At 38.5% G+C, this 23,226-nt stretch overlaps 1 protein-coding gene across 2 annotated transcripts in view; it reads right to left on the bottom strand.

Moving 5' to 3' along the window:
• The window catches only part of URI1 (URI1, prefoldin like chaperone), a 70,618-nt gene that overhangs the window by 33,672 nt on the left and 13,720 nt on the right, over window positions 1-23,226 (bottom strand). For both annotated transcript variants that reach the window (XM_023518357.1, XM_023518358.1), the window contains exons 2-4: window positions 10,742-10,776; window positions 3,111-3,189; window positions 1,976-2,111 (exon numbers count right to left, since the gene is read on the bottom strand). In XM_023518357.1, the coding sequence (XP_023374125.1) occupies window positions 1,976-2,111; window positions 3,111-3,189; window positions 10,742-10,776 (250 nt within the window). The remainder of the gene's footprint in view (window positions 1-1,975; window positions 2,112-3,110; window positions 3,190-10,741; window positions 10,777-23,226) is intronic.

Here is a 23,226-nt window from a genome sequence, read left to right as displayed (position 1 = left end):
GCACGGGAGGGCAGCGGCACAGGGAGGACAGCCCTGTAGGGCAGCCCTGTGGGAAGGGTGAGGGTCAACACGGGAGGGCAGCAGCACAGGAGTCTTTGGTGCATGTATTGTAACTCACAACACAGTGCACCAAATAAAGTCTATTCAACTCTTAGAGCACAACTTTAAAAAGACAGATATTAAATGGTAAAAAATAAAGATTCGGAGCACAAAGGCTAAGAGCAGTGAGCCTGGCTCCTCCCCACAGAAATCACTCTCCCCCAACCTCTTGTGAATCCTCAGGTGCTGTCGTTGGCAAACCCGCCCCGTCCCTCACTCTGACCACTCCCCTGGCATGCAGTGACCCCCTCTGCTTCCCTGACCACCCCAGTGAGCAGGGGTAGACGGCTCTCTGCTTCCCTTGTTGTATTTCTTCTGCACTGAGAAAAATAAAGTATGTGCTCTTAATTAGTGTTAAGTACAACAATGCACCTAAACATCATCTTCAGTTACAAATTATCATAAAGCTATATAAATAAAACAACTCTACAGAATTTAAGAGGCATATTCTTAGCCATAAATCTGTTCTTTAAATATTACTTTAGATAGATATTGATCACAGTTTGGTCAGTTGCCGAAAGTGGGAAAGTGATTTACCAAAAGATAGTTCTTCCCTCTAGAGCTCTATACAAGTGCATTAAAGGTATTCTACCATTAATACTTTCAGTTGTAACAGATTCTAAAGATTTCTTCTAAAGATTTCTGAAATGTGAAAATCAACACGAATAAACTTCAAGAGGCTATGAATTAATTTTTTATCGGCAAAGCTACCCCAGAGAAGAAAGCCTTCCCCATTAAGAAAAGTCTTTAGGAAAGAATTATGCCCATTCTCTTTCATGTAATATACATATTTTAATGTAGCAAAGCCAAAAGATTTATCATTGCCGGAAATTATATACAGACCTAACAATAACACTCTGATTAGTGTCACAAAAGATCAAAATATGTATCAATTATAAACTTATAGGAGTTGATTTGCAATTAGAGTCTCCAAATATAGTTCCCAGAATTTCACTGAGGGAATGAATTCTCTAACAAGGACCCACTCATAAATATAAGTGAAACCAATTTCAGCCTTAGGAAACTCAGCTGTTTTCTATCTGGTATGGCCTTATTTACACAAAAGGATTCTCACAAAATGTATTTTCAAACATACATTTAACTAGGTTAAAAAGCAGGTAGAGATACCATTATACTATCAATTTAAATATGCTATTATGGAAATAAAAACACAAATTAGAAATTAAAGGAAATCTAATTTTAAAATACAACTAAGCTAGAACCCAAGATAACTCATCCAAGTGCACAATGTGTGTCTATGTGTGTGTGTTATGTGTTTAGGCATCTGTGCACCAGTAAATAATATCAGATGTAAATAAAACTAAAGAATTACCTTAGGAAAATGAGGCACAGATATCAAGTATCTTAAAAAGTATAAGAGTATCATTTTGGATACTCTTTCTATCCATGGCCTTTCTACCCGTGGACCTTTCTATAAAATGAAAACATGATTTCTTCCAAACCAAATAGCATCTTTAAGAATCATCTACATGTGTAAATAGTTATTTCTCTTAGTCTCTAAGCAAAAAATGAATTACTTACTTCTGAGTACTAAAGTATTAAAAGCAAATCTGTAACAGCAACTAAAACAAACCTATTGTAAAGTATAAAATGACCCCAATTTTTATGTCATCCCAACTTCTGTCTATAAAATCATGTGTAATGGCTTTTAGACATTGTAATTTCTGAAAAGACGCCAATGTGGGTTATGTTTCCAACCCAGACGCTCCATCCCCAGGCTCATTCTCTACTGCTGGTTCTAGTCAAACCACCTACAAATCATGGAAATCACAAACAGCCAGGACCAGAAAATTATGGAATCAACTTCGTGAACCGACACAAACACGGCAGAGCGACGTTCTGAACCGGGACCTACGTTCTTTCCGGTGCTCGACTAAACCTGCAGCTTGCTTTGCTGAGCACTTGGCAAACCAGTTGTCCCCAAGTAAAACGGTGACTTCATTAGTGTGGACGAGTTTTCCTGGCATGAAGGCAAAGGGGCCAAATGGTACCTATCGTTTAAGAAAAAAAGAGAAAAAGCAAAAGATTTAAAATACTAAAAAATATATTTATGAAATACTTAGCATTAAAAGTCCTAGATTTTTATCAAATTCTTTTTTTTAAACATACACACTGGGGGAAATTACACCAACTTCACATGTATCTAACACTACACTAAAATTTCACTAAGAAAATCTACAGGAAATTTCTCTAAGTTAATAGAAAATAAATCTCTATCACATTCATACCTAACTCAGAGTACAACTCTTAGTGCTGTCTGTGTTTATACTTTCATTCAATTGTAAAACTAAACGCAAGCAAACTAGTAGTAAAATATTATCAATGGAAAACACTAATAAAGAAAATGAAAAATTATTTTCAGTAAGATAGCCTTTTTTGCAAAGCAAGAATTAGTAAACAAATAGTTTTAACAGTTCTACCCCACTACCTTTACAAAATACTTGGGGCAGTACAAGAACAACAAAGTCTTCATAAGAAAGTTTATTCTGGAAAGAAAGACTCTAATCCAGGGCTTGTGAACAGAACACTATGTCGATAAAAATATCATTAAAACAAAAATTAGCAGCACCTTTTTATATAAAAATCAATGTCCTTGGCTTTAATTTTGTGAATTATGAAACACTGGCCTATTCCTGTCTGGTGAACAGGAAATGACCAAGTGCCATATTTCTATCATAATTACAGTTTTTATGTAGGTCTAACTATGAAATACGTCAGATTTTATGCTAATACTTATGTCATTTATGTCACCATAACGTGTCAATTTTATATGTATGTGGAAAAAAAGAAAAATATAAACTATTACTACAATCTGTGTTATTATAAAGTAAAACAAAACAAATCTTCCCTGTTATGGTAATTACCTCTGACACAGATCATCAGCTTGGCAATTTGGGAACCACACATATTTAGCAAAGAAACATAGTACTATTTCACATGGTTACCATATTTACAAGAAACAAAGTGCTGCTTTAAAAGCAGCAGCATACCATGACATTGTAGGACAGCTTATCCGGCAAGGTGCTCAGTTTTTCCTGAAGGGCAGTGTAGTCATTATCTACCTTCTTCCTGTTGACAAAAAAAAACACCAAACACTAAATGAATACACAAATTAACAATTTTTCCAATAGGCTATGTATCATGAAACAAACCAATCAAAACCTAATTTTAGCAAGTTAAAAATAAACATGTTTTCCTTAATTTTAAAAATCCTGTTTTTACAAAGTTCAGCAATGGCATTATCCTAGCGTACACTTCATGGAATTAAGGCTCTCCAAGAACTTTTGCTTTCAGAAAGAGAACATTCATTTCTTGAGAATTAATGTTTAGTAAAGAAATGTGTCCAGACTGGGAGTGTCCAACCTTTTTTTCCCTCTGCTGTACCTATCAAGAATAGGAGCTGCCTTGAGCCACCATGGAAATACACAAACACGAACGAAAGCTGAAGAGAAAAAAAAGGGGGTCTGTGCATACTTTTCATATCCGACACCACAGACAAGCAAAAAAGTCCTCATAAAATCAGCATTCAGGCTCAGCAGCAGGCTGGACATGCTGGTCTGGACTAAATAAAACGTGAAAATTAAAGGAGACAGTGAAAGAGGGTCAGATACTTGTAGGAAAGTATGGACTTCGGATGAAAAAAGAAGAGACAGAGTGAAGCGTGTGATGGAGCAAACACTGACTGCAAAGTAGAATCACGAACACAGAAGGGGACCAGAGCCAAGTCCTCATCAGAGAGCTGGACACTGAAAAATGGGGTGTCATCGACTCTTCAGTTATCCACATCAACGTGATCAAGGTGACGGAGAGCCAACCAGGGGCAGAGGGAATTAGAGAGACCACAAAGAGCATTTCAATTTGGCTTCAGAGTTGGTTTCGTGTTATTCAAAACAGAGCTACCAAAGGACAGCTGGAGAGGGGGCGCTTCCTGTGAGGAGCCAACCCAATGCCTGCACCTGCGGCCAATGAACAGCCTTCTTCTTGGGTGACAAGGCACCAGCCTTCCCTAAACCCAGCCTTCCCTGGAGATTAGGTTTCCTAAAAGTCCCCTGCTAGGAAGCAGGCTGTAGGCAAAACCAGAGCACTGAAATTTTGGTTTACTCCTCAGCTCCCGTGAAGTAGCAGTAGCATAATTAATAAAAATTTATCTCATTTAGTCTTAAGATCTCAAGGAATTTCACATACATATTGTATATCTTAAAGTCATTCCTGTAGTAAATGTCACCAATCAGCATTTTTCTCCTACAGAAGAGAAAGTAGAAAGAAGCTGGAAAAACTACCCATCAGAAAGAAACCAGACCCCTCTATCAAGATGAGGTAAGCGAGGTGAGTTTCACCTAACTAGGCCTCCTGACCTGAGTTCGTCCAAGCAAGCGTTCTCATTTTCTAATGAGTGCTTATTATAAATTTCCCCCCCAAATCCTTTTTCACAAATATACAGAAAATGTCTTTTATTGTATTTAAGGCAAAAATTATCTTTCTGCATAAATTTTTATATGAAAAGAAGCGGAAAAAAAATTAGGAAGTAAAAGCTTCATGCACAGGGTCATGTATCAGAAAGACATGGCTTTGAGGTCAGTCCAGGAGGTGAGCCCAGCTCTACTGCTCAACTTTACAAAGGGCTACCAATCTTAGCATCTTCATGGTAAAACCAGAATAACTATTCCTAACACCTCACAGGTTCCAGAGGAATGAATATGAAGGTTTAAGACTGCCTACACTGGGTATCTACTATGTCAGGTCCAGTACCCATTTTTTTGATGAAGCATCAAAAACTACTAATTCTAAAATTTTCAAAAGACTATTATCCACTAAATTCCTTTGATCTGATGCAGCAGCATGACTCAGTGAAAGACAGTCCGGCCAAATGTAATGGTTCAGGGGCTCTGGAGACAGGGCTGATGCCAGTGATGAATGATAAAGTCTACCAAGGACTGGACCCCCGCATAGAAAACTCTCACCATCACTACGGAAGGTCAAGTTTATATGTTTCAGAGAAGTAACTGTGCAAATGTTCACAACTACACCTTAGCTGTCTAAATGTTTCCATGACTATTATGAAACTAGCATTGAAGTCAACACTCACATGTCTTGTTGTGATCACTAGGAAAAACAACCTTCCTAACAAAACATCTCCCTTACACATTAAAAGAACAGTAGGTTCGCCCACAGGTAATACAGAGAACCATTATCATATCCACATCACACACATTCAACTCTCTAGGACAAGAATGTGGACACACTGGAGAGTACACCAAGATTAGAGCTGCTATTTCTAAATTTTGACTTATTGTCTAGAAATACAAAATAAAATAAAATAAAAATAAAGAGAAGATCATTTGAAATGCAGAAATGCTTTCTGCTGGGGTCCAGCAGGGGTCCAGCAGGGCCTCCTGAGGAATGCTTGACCACCTCTCTCCAAAGGCCACACCAGGACCAACCACTTAATCAAAGAATATCTCAAACAGTCTCTCTAATATCTAGGCTTAGATAATTCCACTTAAGATCACAAAGCCTACATAACAGAAAATACAAAAGCTATTCTAAGAACTGCTGTGTTATACAAGGTAAGTATGGGGTCTTGATTTGCACCAAAATTTGAACAGATTTTTTTCCTATTGCATTGCTTAGAAACATAACATTAAATTTTGGACACTTCTGTCATACTAAAATATAGTAATCAAAAAAGATAATTGTTTAAACTTTTCTTCAAATGGATAAAAAAAACCCAACCCAGTTAGGATAAGCCTCTCAAGCCCCATTACTTTTAACACACAGACCTTCTCATTTAGCTTTACCACATTTGATTCTTACAAATTTAGGTTCAGCCTTCAATTCTTAATTGAAGAACTGAATTTAGGTTCAGCCTTCAATTCTTAACTTTAAAATGTTATCTAATAAATAAGATTTAATTTGCGCCAGATATTCTGGTGAAATACTCCTTACAGAAAGAAAACATAAACTAAACTAAAGCAGCAGCACAGGCTTAAAAGAAACTCTTACGACCTTCTGGATCTTGCTACTCAGGGCTATGAGCCTTCCGAGAAGCACTTTTGTTTTAAAAGGGGAAGCCATGATATTAATACAACTAAAGTTAAAGTGAGCTTTACCTGATAAGATTAAGATCAGGACAGATCCCATAGGTAGCACCTTATTTTCATAAAATTGCCAAAGTACAAAGAAACCAAGTTAAGTGAGGTGTGCACTCACGCACTTAGGGGGAGTCTACTGATGTCCATCACTTAGAAACGCATCAGAAAAAAACGAAGGGCGGCACCTGTGCCTCAAGGAGTAGGGTGCTGGCCCCATACGCCAGAGGTGGCAGGTTCAATCCCAGCCCTGGCCAAAAAATGCAGAAAAAAGAAAAAGAAAAAACTGAAGTGTAGACAGACAAGTGGTCAAAAAGATTCACTCTTCTGTGGATTTAAAAGTTTCACCATGGGAGGTGCCTGTGGATCAGTGCATAGGGCGCCAGCCCCACATACCAAGGGTGGTGGGTTCGAACCGGCTTGGGCCAAACTGCAACAAAAAAATAGCTGGGTGTTCTGGCGGGAGCCAGGGAGGCTGAGGCAAGGGCATTACTTAAGCCCAGGAGTTGGAGATAGCTGTGAGCGGTGACAGCACAGCACTCTACCAAGGGCCATAAAGTGAGACTCCATCTCTTAAAAACAAAACATTTCATCATAATATTTAAAAATGGAAGGGGAGTTTCATCATAATATTTAAAAATGGAGACTCCATATTTTTAATCCTCTTAAATGCAACTGCCAAAAATAAAAATCTTTGTAAAGAAAAAAATAAGTTCTATATCCTGTGTTCGAAGCAACTGATAAAAATTCCAAGCTTTAAATAATAAAGAAAAAAGAGAAATAAAACTTAAATCATGAAATAAGATTTTCCTAATTTCACGTTGAAGTAGGAAGAATAGGCTGGAGGCATGGCCGCTCACACCTGTGATCCCAGCACTCTGGATCTGGAAGGCTGAGGCAGGTGGATCATTTGAGCTCAGGAGTTCAAGACCAGCCTAAGAAAGAGTAAGACCTCTCTACTAAAAATAGAAACACTAAGCAGGTGTAGTGGCAGGCACCTATAGTCCCAGCTATTCGGGAGTCTGAGGCAAGAGAATCACTGGAGCCCAAGAGTGTGAGGTTGCTATGAGCTGTGACATCATGGTACTCTACCTGGGGTGACAGAGTGAGTCTCTATCTCAAAAGGAGAAAAAAAAAAGGGAAATAAAGCAAAAGGATAAGTTTTCCCAAGCCACATACATGCAATTATGACTATAAGCTAACACACAGATGATCTGCATTTGCCAGGCACCGCACTCAGTATTCGTTTAATTCTCACAATTCGACACAAAGTCATGAGACTTTTTTTGTTGTTGTGGGAGATATGCAATATAAGCTATCAATAGAACGTTAAAAATGATCATAAACTCTTTGCCACTCCTCCTGCCAGCAGATGGGGATTATTTTCCCACCTTTTGAATCTGGGCTGGCTTTGTGAGCTCCTCTGACCAACATAATGTGCTCATGCAGCTTCCATTTTTGCTTCCCTGGACAGAATGGAGCATGAGGAGAAAAGCTCAGCTAACGGCCGGCACTGGCCACCAGGCCTAGAAGTGAGGGCACCATAAACAACCCAAGTGGACTCAGCCACCAAACGGCTGAAGCCAAGTGAGTGAGCCCAGACCAGTCTAGCAAAAGGACACGGTGAGCCCAGCCTGACCCCCAAGGCACCACAGAGACAGGCAGCATGTTCTGCAGGGATTTTACTAGGGAGCAATGAAATAATGGCTCTATCATCTTAGCAAAGATTTATTTATTTTGAGTCATGCAGCCACAGTCTCAGTGATGTGGCAATTATTTATTTTAAAAATCAGTTCTGAATCTTATTGGTAGTCCTAAAAAGTTAGACATTCGACACACAATGGAACTTATGGAAGTAAAGAAAAACAAATAATGGCTGAGAACAATCTCAAAGGTATAGCATTAAAGTGGTTCTCAACCTTCCTAATGCCGCGACCCGTTAATATAGTTTCTAATGTGGTGGTGACCACCAACCATAAAATTATTTTTGTTGCTACTTCATAACTGTAATTTTGCTACTGTTAAGAATCATAAAGTAAATATCTGACATATAGGATGTATTTTCATTGTTACAAAGGGGTGGCGACCCACAGGTTGAGAACCCCTGGACTAGGCAAACACCCAGAGCTAATGAAGAATTAAAAGCAGCATGCTTTTGAAAGCAGTATGTGAGATAACCTTAAGAATGGCTCCAGCCTCTACACTCCCTCTGTACTCACTTCACACCTCTGCAAACTGCACAAACTTGTTGTTATTTCTGTCATTGCCTGAATTCCTCCATGTCAGGGTCTTTCATCCAGACACAAGCATAACACTGGCATATGGCAGGAACTCAAGCATTGTTTGAGGAATTAAGAGAATACAAAAGTATCATAAGAATCCCACAGTGGGGCGACGCCAGTGGCTCAGTGGGTAAGGCACTGGCCCTATATACCGAGGGTGGCAGGTTCAAACCTGGCCCGGTTAAACTGCAACAAAAAAATAGCGGAGTGTTGTGGTGGGTGCCTGTAGTCCCAGCTACTTGGGAGGCTGAGGCAAGAGAATCGCCTAAGCACAGGAGTTGGAAGTTGCTGTGAGCTGTGACAGCACAGCACTCTACTGAGGGCAATAGAGTGAGACTCTGTCTCTACAAAAAAAAAAAAGAAGAAGAAGAATTCCACAGTGCTCCCAAGGACAAATGTCTTGGCTTTCGGGGGAATGGAGACACTTTGGTTTCAATTCTTAAATATTATAAATTGATGCATTTACTGGCCATTTAGATTCCAGCAATATGATACCATGTATCGAGCATCATTAAAAAGCAAACAGAAAAGTCTATTTCCTACACCATATCAGAAATGATTCAGAAGAAAATGCAAGTTTTAAATGGAAAAAAATTTTTAATTTTTTTAAGTATAGTTAAGGTACCATGTGACTTTTCGAGACATATCGGCAAATACATGAAGTTGGAAGGTTTTGGAAAACCAGAGAGTGAGACTAAGGGTCACATGCACCTGCCCTGAAGTGAGGGGAACATTCCAGTCCTCACTGCTCACCAGACTCTCACACTTCCACATGGTATTTGTGAACTAGAAGGAAATACAGCCACACACTTGGTCTTCACTTATGCAAACATTTAAACAGTAGGAGGTACTGTGGATAAAAGGATAAAAACATGGCCCATCCTTACAGAACTCCCTAAAAAGGAAAGAACCTTATAAAACAAATCAGAAGCATTTGTGTAAACTGTATCTGTTCTGAGTGAATATAACTTTTTCTAATTTCCTGAACTCCTTACCAAAAACAACAGATAGAAATATCCACATTAACAAAACTTCCACTGAGAATTAATTGTAAAATGAACCACTTTGGCGAAATCTGCAGGGGGGAAATTCTTTTGCCAAGGACTTATATTTCAAGTTTTAATTTAACCAGAATTGACTGTGCATTGACAGGCCAGGGCCTGCTGTGGAAATGCTGCTGGACGCACACCGCCAGGGGACGCAACGGCAACGTCACATCTGCTGGAAATTAATGAAGTCCTGCATTTTTATTTATAAAGTGAATATTACTAGTTTTAAATTATTTTCTGCAAGCCAATAGTCGAAATTTAATAAGATGATGCGTACAGCTTGCACCGATTTTCACTCTTATCCACTGTTTGCAGCCTATGTGCATTTAAACCAAAAAACATTTGATATACACTAACTATAAATTATTTCCTTGGAGATCTCTCGGGCATGAAGAAAAAGCCTCTTAAAATAAATTTAAAATATTATATGCTTGACAGTGTATAACCGAAGGTTTAATCTCACACTAAAGGGGCAGCCACCCTGATTCTGCAGCAGCCTGCAGACAGCAATCAAGGCAGCTCCCATTGCTCTCTCAGGGAAGTCTTTGTGAACACAGCATGGACGTGCTGTAAGTTGGTGCCTGTAAGATCAACAGCTATACTTCATGGCAACTCATAAGGTAAGATTTTATTCACCCCTAAACTGAGTGTGCTCCTCAGAAGCCAAAGGAAAGTGTTACTTACCAAGCACTGTCCTATTAACCACAGGTTAAGACACTAAAATAGACATTTTCGTTCAAAAAGTGCAGTCTATAAAGCAAGCTCCGAAATGCAAGAAATTAGATTTCCAAACCTTGGGAAAATGTTTCTGTGCCATATTTTGTACAATCTACAGACCTGTTTTCAATGTTACATTATTCTAAAACAACTGATTCAAATATTCCCCAAGTAGGGCATTCTATTAGTGAGGATCAGGGTCTCAGTCTCTACTTCATAATATTAACATTATTCTAACTTCTAAAGAATCGGGGGGGGGGGCAATCAGAATAAATGCAAATGGTGACATAACTTCAAAACTCAGAAACATGAAATTCAGAAAAGGGTAGAAGACATTATAAGTGAGTACAGAGATATTCAAAGATGAAAATTAAAAGAAGAATTCAATTATGCTCACACACAAAAAGCTATGCACACATTACTTAAAAACAAATAGGTTACAAATCAGTATTTCAGAAGTGTAATGAAACCGTCTTTCACTCACCAGTGCTGGATTTTCTCCTGGCAGTTAGTGACCACCTGTCATGAAAACAGATAACTACTCATGAAAAACAGGGCTATGACAGAGCTACAACATCAGTGCATCTGCAACTACACAGTGGCTTCACAGAGTTAATGGCATCTCAGTATACATTTTTATTTGTCAAATGCACAGAGATGTGAATGTTAGTTTTAAGCGGCACACTTTATCATAACCCTCTAATGCAGGCTGATAACTGCAGAACAAATTACAGCTTTCTGATTCATACTTTGGTACAAAACTCGCTTCATAACTATTAGGTGACATATGATATAAGATAACTAGTATTTTGTACAATCTACAGACCTGTTTTCAATGTTACATATTTTGTAGAATACGCAAATGTTATAAATAACAAGAAACCACTGTAACATCCACGTTTCATCAGTAAAAAAAAAAAATGACAGTAGTGAAAATATTTTATTTTGTCAGTATATCTCCAAATGTTTTTACCTGTAATTTTTATTCTGACGCATTAAAAAATGAACTCAGTGATATTTTTCTACTACATTTTCAAGCAGAAATACTTGGGATAAAGAGATGCTCTGAACAGCTCATTTGTCCCCCAGTGCATTATGACAAAATGTATAAGCACTTCATAGCTGGTTTGAACTATGTTTATAATCCTAAAACAGTGAAATTAAGCACAAAAGTTATTTTGTTTCCTTCAAAATATTTTAGTAATTCTCAAAATGCTTAGGGAACAAGTAACACTAGTTAATAAAGGAAAACATAATTTAAAAAAATAACACTATTTTTGAATGGCAATTTTAAAATTAACACAATTTTCAAAGATTATCTACCTTTAAATTACCTATTAATAAAAATTTTAAACACCAATCTAGGATACCACTGTACCATTTTAGAGACAGAGAAACTAACGGACCAAATCCAAATGCCTGAGGTCAGGCATGTGGCAGAGCCCACAGCGCCACCCTGGCCTCTGCTCTGAACACCAACGCTCTGCTCCTACGTGCTCAGTGTTTCACCCAAAAAAATCACAAGATTTTTTTCAATCTGTCACTAAATTCCTCTATTATAACATTTAATTCCTGAAATAAATGTCCTCCTTTGGGACATTTAATACTAAGGCAGCGATCCCATACCAAAATACACACTGTAATCAGATACCCAACCATACTACACATTAACTCAGCACAAAAAGTCCGTGTTAGAATGAAGATCTCTCAGTAAGTATCAATCACATAGCAACACTTAATAATAGTGGAAATACATAATAGAGTACTGACTTTACATCTGGAAGAGCCAAGCTAAACCTACATCAATTCATTCCAGTGTTTCTGATTTGTCAGTAATTATAAAATAGACAAACAGAATTAAATGTAAATTGAAAAAGAAAAAGAAATCTTCATGCAATCCTTTTTATAAAGTCCCGATTAAAAGATGAGACCCAAAAACGGTCAGGATGTTTTCCAGTCCCACTGCCTGTGTTTCCAAGCATAAAGTGAGCCCAAGCACAGGAAGAGGAGCGCTGTGAACGACGGAGCAGAATGTTCATTAACCTCTCCATGATAATCCTGCATCGTGCATATTAACTAGTTACACACTCAGAACCATGCACAGTATTTAAAGGACCTTCGATGAAATTTTCTAAGCTATATCCATTAGTGACAGTGTTAAAGGTTATAAAAGATAGTCTACTTAATGTTTCCACGAGGCCTTTTTGATTAGTAAATATGTAAATTTGGTACATACGCTTTTTATGTTTAAAGAACAAATCAGTGGTAGAGTGACATGTGGTCTCGCCATCACTCCTCAGTCTACCCTCCACTGTGTTCTAGCCGTCCTTCCCCCACTCCCACCTCTTTTTCTCTCCTGAAATGGTCTGCCTAGGAACAGATATTCAAGGACAGACCAACACCAAAAGTCCATTCCATGATTCATAAGAGAAATGTTCACTCCCAAGTAACACCTTCATTTGCGGTCTTTCTGGTGACATGCAGTGTTGAGAACAGAGACTGAGGTGAGCACCATCCACATGGAGACTGAAGAACCATCCTCTGGAAACAGCAATGAGGGGAAGGCAGGCGGGGGCGCCGGGAAGCCCCTGGGACGGCCTTCTCAGGAACCTCACTCTCCTCTCTGTTTATGTGATTTATGGCCACTTCCAAAACCACTAGAACCCAACCAGTTGGTTTATATTTTGAGTTTGGGTTGTTTTTTTTTTTAATTTTCTCCTCTTTTACAATATTATTCCAAAGTAAAAAAAAATCAGTAGGCTTGGCGCCTGTGGTTCAAGTGGCTAAGGTGCCAGCCACATACACCTGAGCTGGCGGGTTCAAATCCAGCCCGGGCCCACCAAACAACAATGATGGCTGCAACCAAAAAATAGCCAGGCATTGGAGCAGGCGCCTGTGGTCCCAGCTACTTGGGAGGCAGAGGCAGGAGACTCGCTTGAGCCCAGGAGTTGGAGGTTGCTGTGAGCTGTGATACCACAGCACTTCACCCATAGCTTGAGGCTCTGTCTCAAAAAAACAAAACAAAAACAAAAAAAAAAAACAAAAACAGTATATTTCTTTAACTTAGCTGCCAAGGAAAATTTTAGAAGGGAGAAAAATCTTATGATTCAAAGTTGAATGTACCTGGGGTTTAAAAAAAAAAAAAAAAACCTCATTTTTTCATGAAGTTAAATTAATCCAAATAATCTTATTTCTCATGAAAGGGGACTCAGATTAATTCTTTTGGATATTAAATAAATAAAGTGAGCAGAGAGGAATGAGCCCCAATTTGTTTCTGCTTTTAAGAAGAGCCTGCCAAGACATGCAAACATCACCCCTAAAGGGAATGTCTTATTTTGCCATTTTTATAAAAAGAATTTAGCTACTAATATTCAACTACGGAAACAAAAGAACCAGTAAATTCTTTAATGTAAAGACCATACTTGTAGTCAAGAATTTATAAATAACTTCTGTACTTACAAAGTAATACACAGTAAGACCACAGCAAACAGAAGACTACGAGCTGATCCATCACTTTGTAGGACACAGTACATCACCAAGAATCCTCACCAAAAACCAGGAGCTACACAACAAAATTGTACCCTGCACTTTCTTTACAACACAAAACTGTGTTTAACCTATGAATACCAACAGTGATAAAATGCCAATATTATCAATAACATTCCTTTGATGACAATCAAGCTGCAGACAGTGCACAGCAAACAGGAGCTTGTAACCTTTTTTAAAGAGAGGAAGCCGTGTTCAGAGATGAAGTAGCTTAGTTAATATTATACAACTGTCTAAGAACTGGAAAGAGATGACATGAATTTTCACCACACAAGGCCTCTCCTCCTGGGCCTATCTGACCTTGAAGCCAAGGTTGCTGTCATGGACCACCTCCAACCACCAGATAACTTACTGGATACCAGAACAAAAGGAGCTGCTTTGTTTGCAGTCTGCCTTTCTAAAACACTGACTGCTGCTGCTGTTTCTCCTCCACTTCTTCCTCAGTCCCACACACACACAAACAAAACCTTGCCAATAATATCAATAAAAGCAACTACTGTAAGCTTCCAGGCAACTATTTACTAACACAAATCTCTACTCCTTCCAATGTCTCATACAGCTCCTGGCCCTTCCAGATCAAATCACTAAACAACAATCTCCCCACACATCATGTACTAGGATGTGTGTGTATGTTTAGGGAGGGGGAGGAAGGTCATGGGTTAAACCTGTAATTACTATCACATCTCATCATATCTGTAAAGACACTTGTATCAGCTAAAAGAGTTAACTGCCTGGGATGATGAGGAAGGACAGCATACCCCATCATCTATTTCTCAGGACATTAGCGTCCAGCTAACACATACACAACTTCCCATTACATAGGGTTAGAATAACATTTCATAAATTTTAAGGTCAATAAATTAAATGGAAAACAAGAATAATAATTCTTTTGCTATTTTGCTTTAGAAGTTGCTTTTTGAAAATTATTTCATAGGCTTGGCGTCTGTAGCTCAGTGAGTAGGGCACCAGTCACATACACCATGGCTGGCAGGTTAAGCTCAGCCCAGACCTGCTAAACAATAATGACAACTACAACCAAAAAATAGCCAGGAGTTGTGCCAGGTGCCTATAGTTCCAGCTACTCTGGAAGCTGAGGCACAAGAATTGCTTAAGCCCAAGAGTTTGAGGTTGCTGGGAGATGTGACGCCACGGCACTCTACCAAGGGTGACATAATGAAACTCTGTCTCAAAAAAAAAAAAAAAAAGTATTTGATAAAGGAATGAAAGAATGATTTAATAGGCATTAAGTACTCCAAAACTCAAAATTTCCATTTGTGCCATTTATTTTGGTGACAGGCCACAAGGGGGCATCAACTTATGAATTTCCAAGTTAAAAGCAGTATGCACACTGAGACCGACTGTGACAGAGAGCCAGGCCAACGCAGTGCGCACACTGAGATGGACCGTGACAGAGAGCCAGAGAGCCAGGCGAACGCAGTGCACACACTAAGACCAACTGTGACAGAGAGCCAGGCAAATGCAGTGCGCACACTAAGACCAACTGTGACAGAGAGCCAGGCAAATGCAGTGCGCACAATGAGACCGACCGTGACAGAGAGCCAGGCGAACGCAGTGCGCACACTGAGACCGACCGTGACAGAGAGCCAGGCGAGCACAGTGCACACACTGAGACCAGATTGATGGCAACAAGAGAGCCTGAAAATTTAAGTTTGCTTCTTGATTTTTGATGCTTCTCTCAACTATTCTTCACTTCTAAAATTTTTCTCACTGTACCACAATTTAAAATTCCTCCTTGTATGGGTTAACATATAAAACAACAGTTTGAGAACTGCACTAATCAGAGCTGTCTAAATTTATAGTTTTCTTCTCTTGCTTCATGACAAATCTAACTATTTTGGTTTTAAAGCTACTGAGTTGAAAAGAAAGAAGTGTCACACATGCGCTGCTATCTGACAGTTACTTAAAGGCTGGAAATAATTTCTTAAAAGATAAATTGAATTAATTAAGTAGGTGTATAAATGTTAGTATCAAAGAACACAAGTGTACTTTCAACAAAATTAGCAAAAATTACAAACCTGTTGAATAAACTCCCTTGTAGAGAAGAGAAGAACTGACTACAGGTTCCTAACAGAAAAGAACTGCAGTAAGCAGGGACACTGGAGTGAACTGAGGGCCACGGTGTGAAAACCTCCCAAAGCAAAGAAACCCATTTCACTTTAAACAAATTCATGTTCTAAATATGCTGGAAAACAATTATATGGAGCCGCTCCTTAGAACATGTAAATGTTATTGAAAATTTTAGCTAAGATGGAATCAAAATGATCTTCTCAACCTGGCTCTCTCAGACAGAAGTCCAGGTGTTCCTCAAACTCACCAGCCTCCCGTCTCAGGAAGGCTGCCCAGTGCCAACCTGCTGTGGTCCTGGGCGCTTCTTCCCTTGCTGGTCTGAACTACAAGTAGGGCTCTTTCCATTACTCATATTCCCTAGAATCCCAATTATATATAGTTTTCTCCTACTGGAAGTATTTAAAACTGGTGACGTATACATCCAGCAGTATTTCTAATAATGGGAACACCGACATGCCCAGAGGGTATATTCTGGGATTCTCTGAATTTGGTATCAAGGCAACTCCAACTGCACTGTGAGAGCTCCATGAGGCAGGGGCCGTTCCTACTCCCCAATGCTCACCTGCCAATAACAAGAGTAAGCTTAGCCCTTTAAAGCAGCACAGGTCTACAATCGTTCAGCTAAAACCTCAGGAGATGCTTTTCTCAGTTTAGAATTTTATATGTGCATTTATTTTAGTAAAGTAATATAATACACATATCAAATATGTGCGTGTACGATATGTATATCAAATATATGACATTCCTTGCATCAAACATTTGCAATGAAACACATGAATATTCAAAATGGAATAAACGTCTCACTCAAATCAGTTCCAGTCTGTTTTGTCAACAAATGAACATGTCACAAACTTAGGAATAATTGTTTTTGGAGCTTTTCAGACTTCTTAACTGCAGATAAGAAACTGCGATCTGTATTTCTAAATGGGAAACAGCCTGAACTGCAGCTTGCATGCCCACTGTTTATTACTAGACATATCAATCATTCCCCTCTCCACTCACTTATCTTCATTCTGTAGCTCTGCCCTTCAGGGTCAGGGTCAGTAGCAGGTAAGTTCCTAATTGACAACCTGCCTGGATTACGGTAGCCAGCTCCTGTTCTGTGCACCTAGCAGAAGAAACAGCCTGTAGTATCGCTCAAAGGAGTAGGGTGGCAGCCCCATATGCTCTAGGTGGTGGGCTCAAACCCAGCCCCGGCCAAAACTGCAAAAAAAAAAAAAGAAGAAGAAGAAAGAAAGAAAGAAAGAAAGAAAGAGCCTGTAGCAGAACACACAGCAAGCCCTCAGCAGAGGACCCACCTGCAGTGTCTTGAGACAACACCAGCATTGATCAAAACTTAGTAGGAAGCCAAGAAACACAGTCCTATGAGCAAATATTCAAAGGGAGAAAACCAGAAAACAGAATCAAACACACATGCAATCTAGATACTGGAATTAATAACTAGAACATTATAATAACAATGATTGACATATTCAAGAAAACAGAGGAAGGATGGCAAATTTCACTAGAGAATTGAAATCTATATTAAACAAACCAACAGAAATTTTACAACTGAAGTAGCTAAATAACTCAGTAAATGGTGTTAAAGGAGTTAAAACAGGAGAAATCAGAATTTTTGAACATGATGATAGGTCAATAGAAAATATCCAATTTAAAGCCCAGAGATTCAAAAATAAAAAACAGAAAATACATAAAGGACCAATAAGACACCTGTGAAATACAGTGTAACTAAAGATCCAGAAAGAGATTCAAAAGAAAATGTAACAAGCAATATGGAAAAGATCATGAATTCTGGATTTTCAAAAAAAGTTACCAAACAAGAGATTCAAGAAACTCCAATAACCCTAAGCAGAAAAATACAAAGAAAATTATATCAAGGTGCAAAAGAGTTACAATAATGAAACCTACCACCCACAAAAAAAGGAGAAAACTTTCATGTGATTATAGAGGATTAAAAAAAAATCTTTTAAGAGAAAATTTTAGGTGCGGGGGGAGGGGGAATGAGATACATAGCCTTCAAAGGAGAAACAGGACTCAGAACTAGCTAACTTCAACAGAAAAGTAACAGAAATTGAAAGACAATAGAATTACAGATTTTTAGTTATTTTTTAGCACTTCTATAATTATGTACACAGCAAACAGATCCTCCAGCATGAAGAAAAAATAAAAACATTTTCAAAAGAAACAGAGAATGCTGTGCCAGCAGCAGACTTTCATCACTAAAAGAAACAGTATGGTTTTACTAAACACGTAGACATTTTCTTATTAAATGTAATATGAAAAAAATTATTAAATGACTAGATACTTATTAAGTGTTATCTGTAAAAAAAAAAATGCTAAAGGAATTCTTCAGACTGACATAAATGCAAGAAGAATTAAAGAACAAGTGTACAGGTTAAAGAAAAAGGGTGAGGGGCCAGGCATTCGTGCCTGTAATTCCAGCACTCTGTGAGGCGGAAATGGGTGGATGCTTGCGCTCACGAGGAGAACAGCCTGAGCAAGAGGAAGACCCTGTCTCTAACAAATAGCCAGGTTTTATGGCAAGTGCCTATAGTTCCAGCTACTCGGGAGGCTGAGGCAGGAGGATTATTTGAGCCCAAGAGTTTGAGGTTGCCCTGAACTATGATGCCAGGGCACTCTACCCAGGGCAACAAAGTGAGACTCTGTCTCTCAAAAAGAAAAAAAATACAAAGAAAGGGTGAAAGGAGTGTAAAGTCAAATCAATACTGACCACACTGATAACTAAGAAAATGACAGGAAGGTTATGTAAACCAGATGGATGAAAGTATTTCAAACTGTATACAGAAACAACACACTGTATCACATGATAGTATTAATGTACACAGCTATGATTTAATTAAAAAAAAAAATACTGACCACACTGAACTTGTTAAATACAGTGTTTGGGGTTTAAAGAGTGGGGAACTAAAGGCTCGGAAGCAAGAGGCAAGTCTGTCATTTGCAGCTTAGATTTTGATTTGACTTGGTGGATATGGATCACAAGCAAACAGGAGAAATAATGAGGAATGTCTGATTAATCTCACTGCAGGCAAAGAAAAAAAGGCAGAGAAAAAGAAATGTAGATCAAGTACAACTACAAGGAGTTATCACTCCACATTCATTACAATGTCTCTCCTAAAAAACAGTAACACAGGGCAGTGCCTGTGGCTCAGTGGGTAGGGTGCCTGCCCCATACACCAAGGGCAGCGGGTTCAAACCCGGCCCTGGCCAAACTGCAACAAAAAAATAGCCAGGCATTGTGGCAGGCGCCTGTAGTCCCAGCTACTTGGGAGGCTGAGGCAAGAGAGTCACCTAAGACCAAGAGTTTGAGGTTGCTGTGAGCTGTGACGTCACAGAACTCTACCAACATTTATAAGTGAAACTCTTGTCTCTACAAAAAAAACGTAACCACTGTGAAAAACAGGATGGCAGTTCCTTAAACATTGACCACTGAACTGCCATGTGATCGAGAAACTCCACCTCTGAGTATACCCAAAAAGAACTGTAAGCAGAGACTTAAGTATATGCTTATTTGCACACCCCATTCATAGTAACATTATTCACAGTAGCCAAAAGGCAAAGTCAACCCAAATTATCCACTGATAGAGGAATATACAAAAATGCACAATACAATATCTAATACATTTCTTCCTAAAAAAGGAAATTCTGACACGTGCTATAACATGGATGAACCCTGAAGACCTCGTACTAAGTGAGACAAGCCAGTCACTAAAGGACAAATACTGTATGGTTCCATTAATGCACACACAAGGTATGTGAGAGTCATCAAATTCACAAGGACAGTAAGGAGAATGGTGGTTGCCAGGGAATGGGGGAGAGAAGAACAGGGAGTTACTGTTTAATGAGGTACAGAATTTCAATTTTCCAAAATTTAAAGAAAAAAATCCAGGACATTGGCTGGGCATGATGGCTCACACCCATAATCCCAGCACTTGGGAGGCCGAGGGGGATAGATCGCCTGAGCTCACAGGTTCAAGAACAGCCTTAGCCAGAGCAAGACCTTGTCTCTAAAAATGGCCAGGCACTGTGGCGGGCACCTGTAGTCCCAGCTACTGGGGAGGCTGAGGCAAGAGTTTGAGGATGCTGTGAGCTATGACGCTACAGCACTCTACCCAGAGTGAAGCTGAGGCAGGAGGACCACAGCAAGATTGCAGTAAGCTATGATAGCTCCACTTGACCCAGATGACAAAGCAAGAAAGACCTTTTTTCTTAAGAAAAAAAAGATGTCCAGACACTAATTAAATATTATCATAACATGCTGTTTATAAGACACACTTCGAACACATATAGATTGAAGGTACAAGAATTTTAAGTCCATAAAAAAAGAAAAAAGAATGTGACCATACTAATATCCATCGAGAGAGACTTAATGGCTAGAAGCATCGCTAGACATGAAAAACAGAATGTTCATGTATGAATACTCTTGCATCAAAAAAAGAAAGGAAAAAAAATTACAGAATGGTAAAAAAAATATATATATATATACACTTCAGAATGGTCAACTGACCAGAAAGTTATTAACAATCCTACACTAAATAATGAGCTTTAAAATATATAAAGTGGGCCAGGCACAGTGGCTCATGCCCATAATCCTAGCACTCTGGGAGGCCAAGGCGGGTGGGTTGCCTAAGCTCAGGAGTTGGAGACCAGCCTGAGCCAGAGCAAGACCTCATCTCTAAAACAAGTTGGGCTTTGTGGTAGGGGCCTGTAGTCCCAGCTACTCAGGAGGCTGAGGCAAGATGACCACTTGAGCCCAAGAGTTTGCGGTTGCTGTGAGCTATGATGCCACAGCACTCTGCCCAGGGCAACAAAGTGAGACTATGTCTCAAAAATAAATTAGGAAATAAAAAATAAAATAAAATATATAACAGAAAAGTTAAAATAAATAGAGAAAAACATAAATTGTACAACCCTACTGGAGATTTTAATATATACATCTCTTTTGACAACTTCAGTTAACATACATATACTGAACTCCAAACTGCAGAATTAACAGACTGCAGAACAACAGACTGCAGATTTTTTTTTTCCAAACAAATTATAGAAAATGTACCATATTAGGCCATAAGGCAAGACTTAAAAATTACACAGAATGTGTCCTCTGACTACAGCAGAGAAGCAGAAAAGTAAAAAATATTCACTATTTGGAAATTAAGGAACATGTTTATAACTCATGAGTCAATGAGCAAATCTGAAATTAGGAAGTATTTTTAACTGATAATGAAAATGCATACGAAATGTGTGGGGTACCTAAGGCAATGATTAGAAAATAATTTAAAGCTCAAAATGTATATGTTACAAAGAAAAAAAATTAAACATCAATGACCTAAGCTTTCCTCTCAAAGGAAAAGAGCAGCAGTGAAACAGAATGCACACTTTACAAAAGAGAAAAATCAACGAAGCCAAATGCTGTTTCTTTAAAAAGGCTGATAAAATTGATAAATCTCCAAGATAAATCAAGGGAAATAAGCCAAAAATTACAAATCATAGAATTTAAAAGAAGACATCACTACCAAACCTACAGATAATTTTTTGTTGAGAATAACTCAAAAACGCCAATATGATTGAAAATTTAGATAGGACAGTGAAAATTATATTTTCTAAACTGAAACAATTAGAAAATCTGAATAGTCATTTAACAAAGAGACTGGGATAGTATTTTAAAACTTCTATACAAAACATAGCTTCTGATAAATTTCTCCAAATGTTTAAGTTAGAAAAATTACCAATATTATATAAAGTCTTTTATAAAATAAATAAAAATGGGAATTGTTTTACAAGACCAGAATTACCCCGAAACCAAAACTTTACAAACAAAATACCATCAAATTTAATCTGGCAGTATATAAAAAGGTAAACACATTATTAAGCAAGTTTACTCCAAGAATGCAATGATGTTTTAGTATTTGTAGAGAATCAAATTCACCATGCTCCTATCTCAAAAGCAAAGAAAAAGCATATTTTATACTGTGACAAAATTCAGCATCCATTAAATAAAATTAGCAAATTAGGAACAGGAGAAAATTTCCTTATATTCATAAACAGTAGCTACAAAAAGCCAATGCAAAGATCATTTGAAATGGTGAAATACTTAAAGCTGCCACCCTCATATGGAAGTTCACTGTCAGTACTTTTATTCAACACTGTATTCTAAGGTTCTAGCCATGCAATATGGAAAAAACAAAACAAAACAAAAAATATACAAAAGACCATAAGAACTGCAAGGAATAAAACTACAATTATTCACAGGGGAATGCCTATATATAACTATACTCACACTATCAGAATACACAATTAGGACTTGAGTAAACTTAAGAAATTAAACTATCAGATTATGTGAATAATTTCAAAAGTGGCAAAATTACAGAAAACTAATGAACAGATACAAATTCAGATGAGAGTATAAAAAATATGAGACATAGTGACAATATCTAACATGTACTCAGAGTAGCAAAAGCAAAGAGTCTACCGAATTTGGTGAGATGATAATTAACCGTCACTAGAGTAATTTCAGTGAAGAGATGTAGGCAGAAACTAGCTTATAGAGGGCTGAGACATAAATTATCACACTGTACTTTCTTTCCATAAAATAGTTCCCTACAAGTCTTTAAGTTCCTCGAAGGCAAAAAGGATTCCCTGTGTACTGCAGGATCTAGGACAGTGCCAGGCACATAACCCAATTTTGTCTTTTGTATTCTTCTCCCTAAGAAAAAGCACCCACTTACTTGCAATAATTTTAATATGATACAATTCATAAAATTAAGTAAAAGACTGAGAAACAATGGGCAAGTGTGTAAGTTAAATAGGATACTCTGGCTACTAATGTATCAGAATCTTTCTTTTTTAAAAAAAGATTATATTTTTAACAAAAATACATTTCGGTTATACTGTCAAAAAACACATCTTGACATATAGAGTGGGAAGAGTAGCCAGAAATGAACCTAGAAAAAGACAAGCCAGACAGTGTAAGGGTCTCAAATCAGATTTTAATGACCCTGTATTTTATCTGAAGCTCAATGGAAAGCCACGAGAGGATTATAAGGAGGACAGAGACAAAATAACATAATTCAATTTATCGTCACTGGGCGCCCCGCCCACACGGTGAGACAGCCACAGGGCGACACGCCCACGAGGACAGCCAAGCTGACGACACGCCCATGGGCGCCCCGCCCACACGGTGAGAGAGCCACAGAGCGCCCCGCCCACGAGGACAGCCAAGCTGACGACACGCCCATGGGGCGCCCCGCCCACACGGTAAGACAGCCACAGGGCGCCCCGCCCACGAGGACAGCCAAGCTGACGACACGCCCATGG

Source organism: Otolemur garnettii, unplaced genomic scaffold (assembly GCF_000181295.1).
Source record: "Otolemur garnettii isolate 467f Iridium unplaced genomic scaffold, OtoGar3 scaffold00135, whole genome shotgun sequence".
In the NCBI taxonomy this organism is placed as follows: domain Eukaryota; kingdom Metazoa; phylum Chordata; class Mammalia; order Primates; family Galagidae; genus Otolemur; species Otolemur garnettii.
The sequence above is the reverse complement of the archived record's forward strand: the minus strand, read 5'-3'. Positions and strand labels throughout refer to the sequence as shown.